At 57.0% G+C, this 4,910-nt stretch overlaps 1 protein-coding gene across 5 annotated transcripts in view; it reads left to right on the top strand.

Annotated features, from left to right (window-relative positions):
* TNKS1BP1 (tankyrase 1 binding protein 1) overlaps positions 1-4,910 on the top strand; it is a 36,141-nt gene that overhangs the window by 13,842 nt on the left and 17,389 nt on the right. The window contains exons 6-8 of one of the 5 annotated variants that reach the window (XM_015559202.1): positions 3,553-3,928; positions 4,203-4,353; positions 4,455-4,591. In XM_015559202.1, the coding sequence (XP_015414688.1) occupies positions 3,553-3,928; positions 4,203-4,353; positions 4,455-4,591 (664 nt within the window). Of the gene's footprint in view, positions 1-3,552; positions 3,929-4,199; positions 4,363-4,454; positions 4,592-4,910 lie in introns of all 5 variants that reach the window. The other 4 variants (XM_015559200.1, XM_015559201.1, XM_015559199.1 and 1 more) reach the window with 4 other exon arrangements.

Genomic DNA, 4,910 nt, shown 5'->3' with positions numbered 1-4,910 from the left:
TGGCAAAAAATACATGTTTCCGGTGTGCTGCAAAATTTTAGTAATTAGTTTATGTGTCCCATGAGGTGAAAAAGGTTGAAAATCACTGTTGTAACACAGTGTTTCCCAAACTTCACTAGTAGCCAAGGGCCTCTTGAGTTCTGAGCAGCTGGTTTAGAGAAAGTTACTCTTTAAAGATAAAAATTGGAGGTTCCCATGGTAATGAGAAGTCCTGGAGGGTAGTTCAGAGTAGTCCTTGGGCCCATCTGCCAGGTTCGGGTCTTGATTCTGTTACCATCTCTGTGACCGTGGGTGAGTTCCTTCTCAGCCTCCGATTCCTTGGCTGTAAACCGGGAGTAATTTACTCCCAGTGCTCACTGGGTCATTGGCGTTCACATGGACGAAGTGGTAGATCTGTCTGGCCCTTGGTAAGCACTGGAAAAGTGCTTGCTACCTGTGGTTGTACCTGTTTTGCAGATTTGGGTGGATGTGCCCATAAAGTGAGGCCGTTGGGGACATTTTTTGTCACCATTCCTGTGTGGAACAAAGGTTCCCCCACACCGGTCATTGGCTGGAATGCTGCCTGACAAACTGTGGCATGACAAGACCGGTGTGGGGGTGGGGTGGGGAGACTGCTTGGCCCTTCCTCTGTGTCCAGGGCCACCTTGTCCTGGGGGGAGTGGTGCTCCTGGATCCCTCAAGAGTTGGTGCATTGCCCCCTCCCCTCTCTGGCCTCCTGGTCATCTCCTGCCCCTCCCCCTGAGCCTGTAGAAACCTGTAGTCTCAGGTCCTCTTTTTGCAGATCTATGTACTACATACCATTCCTGGGTTTGCACCTGGAGTGCGGGTGGGTCCAGCCCTCAGGAGACTCAGAATCCCAATGGGGCAAAGGGTATAGAGGGTATAAGATGAGCCTGTAGGAACCTGCAGTCATTTGGGGCTCTTTTAGAATCTGAGAGAACCCTCAGAGATCACTCATTCATGGGTGGGTAAACTGAGGCCCAGGGAGGCAGTGTGGCTGGCACAAGGACCCTTAGCCTGTGACCGTGGGCTCTTTCATGTTCCCTTGGGCCCCAGCCTTGGGGTCATCTCTTTGCATGCTCTTCCTGTCTCTGGGTCAAGACCAGCTGCTTCCCCTTTAGACACATCATTCCAGCTCAAGCCCTGACCTTCTCAGAGTCTTGGAGCCTAGAACCCTGGGAAGCTGCTTTTTGCAGATCTACTACATACCATTCCCAGGTGTGCACCTGGAGTGCGGGTGGGTCCAGCCCTCAGGAGACTCAGCATCCCGATGGGGCAAAGGGTATAGAGCAGTGGCTCTCAACCTTCCTAATGCCGCGACCCTTTAATACAGCTCCTCGTGTTGTGGTGACCCCCAACCATAAAATTATTTTTGTTGCTACTTCATAACTGTAATTTTGCTACTGTTACGAATCATCATTTAAATATCTGATATGCAGGATGTATTTTCATTGTTACAAATTGAACATAATTATAGCATAGTGATTAACCACCCAAATGTGCCCTGGAGTGGCCGTGCTCAGCACAGCCTGTCTCCATTGCCTGCCAGGAAGGGGCTCAGGTTAGAGGTGCTCTGGGTGCTCAAGAGGGAGGAAGCTTCTCTGGAGATGAGGAGCAGGTCCTTGTGCCAGCCCACGCCTTCTCCGGGGTTTAGACAGGCCGGGGGGATGGTCACACTGCATTCCCCAGCATCCCCGCCCCCCCTCCCATGGCCTCCCCCAGGGCTGCCCTCTGCCCGCCTGGTGTGGGGCCAGGTCTTGCTCTGGGTGTGGGTCTTCCTTTTAAAAAAATGATTGGTTTTTAGAGAGAGAGAGAGAGAGAGGAAGGGAGAGGGAGAGAAACAGCAATGTGAGAGCAAAACATCTATTGGCTGCCTTCCGGGGATCGAGCCCGCAACCGAGGCATATGCCCTGACCGGGACTTGAACTAGCAACCTTTCAGTGCACAGGACAACGCCCAACCAACTGAGCCATACCAGCATATGGATCTTTCCATTCACCCGTCACTGTTTCACATCCCCTCTGCTCTTCCTTAGCCTGCTCTCTGCCCCACCCCAGAGAGCTTGGGGCAGGGCCTCTTCAGGCTGGGCGGGGTGCTGTTGCCACCCCTCCTACCCCAGCCTCCTGATTTGAAGCAGCAGGGTGAGCTGCCTTGGCCCCCATCCAGGCTGCTGCACTTCGGCTGCAGCCGCCTCCGCCTCCCTCTCCGCCAGACTGCTTCAGTTTCCATCTGTCAGCAGCTTGTAGAAGGACAGATTGACACACATCCTTTCCAGCCCTCCCGCTTCGGCCTGCCTCACTCTCCACTCCTCCAGTCCATGAGGAACTCAAGACCTGGCTCCCACCAGCCTTTGCCATGCCTGTGCATGGTGTGTGTGTGTGTGCATGGTGTGAATGTGCATGGTGTGAGTGTGTGCATGTGCATGGTGTGTGTGTGCATGGTGTGAGTGTGTGTGGTGTGAGTGAGTGTGCATGGTGTGAGTGTGCGTGGTGTGTGTGTGGGCATGTTGGTGTGGCTCTGCTGGCAGGAGTGACGGATGACGTGCACACCATGCTGCCTGAGGTGTGCTGCGAGTGGGTCGGGGTGTCTGTGTGTGTGGGGTGGCAGCTGGACAACACACGAGCTCTTGTGTGAGGTGGTGAGAGTGCACGTGTGCTGTGCTTATGTGCTTGTGTTGTGTTTTGAGGGAGCAGCAGGCAGAAGACACCTAAGCTACATTGAGATGCAAGCTGCTGCACTCAGCAAATATTTGCTTAGTTCTGCTCCTGACCAGGCTGGGCCAGGGGTGGAGGGAACAAAGGCAAAAGCGGCCTCATCCTTGCCCTGCGTTGCTCACAGACTGGCAGTGGGGACAAAGCCTCAGCGTCTGAGGCAGGAGCTGACCCAGGTGGAGCCTGCCTGTGTATATATGTGTTTATGTATGTGTTTCTTAAGAATAATATCTTGAACAGGACTGAGCACAATGCTCCAGACATAGTCTGATCCTTAAAGAGCAAAGGGACTTACCATCTTCTAAGATCCACACAGTTATATATCTCGAGGCGGGCGAGGGAACAGTGTGTCCAGATACACAGCAGCCTGCAGGGCCTGGCATGTTCTGTGAGACGGGCACAGGGAGAGGTGACATGGGCAGGGGCACTGAAGAGGCTGTGCAGCTCATCCCCAGGCAAGTGTGTGCCCAAGCAGGCGCCCCTGGGCGGGACACTGAGGCAGCTCCGACCGCGTGGAAGGCAGTAGTAGCAATCGCTGCCGTTCATCGGCACACGCTGAGTGCCAGGCGGTGGTTGTGCTTCAGGTTCTCATTTCATTCCCCCGACAGCACTGTACAGTTAGAAGCTTTTGTAGGGGAGGGGACTCGCCCAGAGTCTCTTAAGTGGAGGACCCAGGGTCTGAACCTGCCAGACTGGCCCGCTCATCCCTTCTGTGCTGTGTTGTGTGTGGTCTTGACCGTGCCCTTCGGGAAGGAGCGGGGAGACAGAGCCTGTGAAGGGGCTTGTGGGAGGGAGATGTGGCCGCACAGTGACCTTGTTCTCTGGTCCGGCTCCTTTGCAGCCCCAGCAGCGGCTGCCCGGCCCGCTCTCCAGCCTCCGCCTCCCAGGGCCTGCTGGAGGAGATGCTGGCCGTCAGCAGCTCCAAGGCAGCGGCCCGGAGGGAGTCGGCCGCTTCTGCGTCGGGCCTGAGGACCCTGTTGGAAGAGGAAGAAACCACGGCTGGTGCCGATCGAGGGGAGCCCTGGGAGCCCCTCAGGGACCGTCTGCCCTCCTGGAGGCCCCAGCCTGATGGTGAAGCCAGCCGGACAGAAGAGGTGGACGGCACCTGGAGCCCTGCAGGGGCCGGGCTGGGCGAGCAGGTTCCGATGTACCCCTCTCGGCGACCCTCCCAAGGCCCTCCCCCCAGCTCTCCCAGTCAGGACTTCTCCTTCATCGAGGTCAGTGGAAGCTGAGCCCAGGGCAGTGGATGGGCTATCGGGGGCGGCTGGTGTGTGTGTGTGTGTGGAGCCAGAGCCTGGTCCCTGGGGCTCCTCCAGCTGCTCAGGGCCCTGAGCCGTCTCAATCCAGGAGGCAGAGTGGGTGGGGGGTAAAGGGTGGGGGTGAGTCACCTGAACAGGGATCTGCTCACAGCGGCTGCTTTGAAGGGTTTGCATGGGATGGGGCAGGACCATGAGATGGCGATGGCAGTGGTGTTGCCGTTGTCCCAAGCAGGACACTGAGGTCCTCGACAGTGCCGTGTATCGAAGCCGTGCCAGCCTGGGGCGCAAGCGTGGGCACCGGGCCCCGGCCATCCGGCCCGGCGGTACCCTGGGCCTGTCGGAGGCAGCAGACTCAGATGCACGCCTGTTCCAGGACTCTACGGGTAGGGCCAGTGAGTTCTTTGATGTCTGTGTCGCTGTGGGGGTGAGCCGGGGGGTGGGGGCCTGGGTCGTTCTCTGCTGAGCCCTCCTTGGGCCCTTGCAGAGCCACGAGCTTCTCGGGTGCCGTCTTCAGACGAGGAGGTGGTGGAGGAGCCTCAGAACCGCAGGACACGGATGTCCTTGGGCACCAAGGGGCTGAAAGTCAACCTCTTTCCTGGCCTGAGCCCGTCAGCCCTGAAGGTACCATTCAGTTACTCAGCAAACACATCTAGCCGCTGGCCCCTTGAACCCAGCCTTCCTTCTCTCCATCATCTGTTCATCCCCCATCTCCTGCCCATTCCCCCTCTCATCCTGCTCTCCATGGAGGGCCCTGCCTGACCCTGCGCTCGCTGTGTGTTAAGTGTGATGGAAGGAGGAACAAGGCTGTTCCATGTCCCAGAACCTCATGGGGTAGCGGGGGACACAGCCATGTCCATAGTTCTGGTGAATGGAGAAATTTAGGGGTCATAGGAAGGTGCAGATAAGGGCTGGGCCTGTTCAAAGTGGGAAGTTATTTCAT

Source organism: Myotis davidii, unplaced genomic scaffold (genome assembly GCF_000327345.1).
Source record: "Myotis davidii unplaced genomic scaffold, ASM32734v1 scaffold874, whole genome shotgun sequence".
Lineage (NCBI taxonomy): Eukaryota > Metazoa > Chordata > Mammalia > Chiroptera > Vespertilionidae > Myotis > Myotis davidii.
The sequence above is the reverse complement of the archived record's forward strand: the minus strand, read 5'-3'. Positions and strand labels throughout refer to the sequence as shown.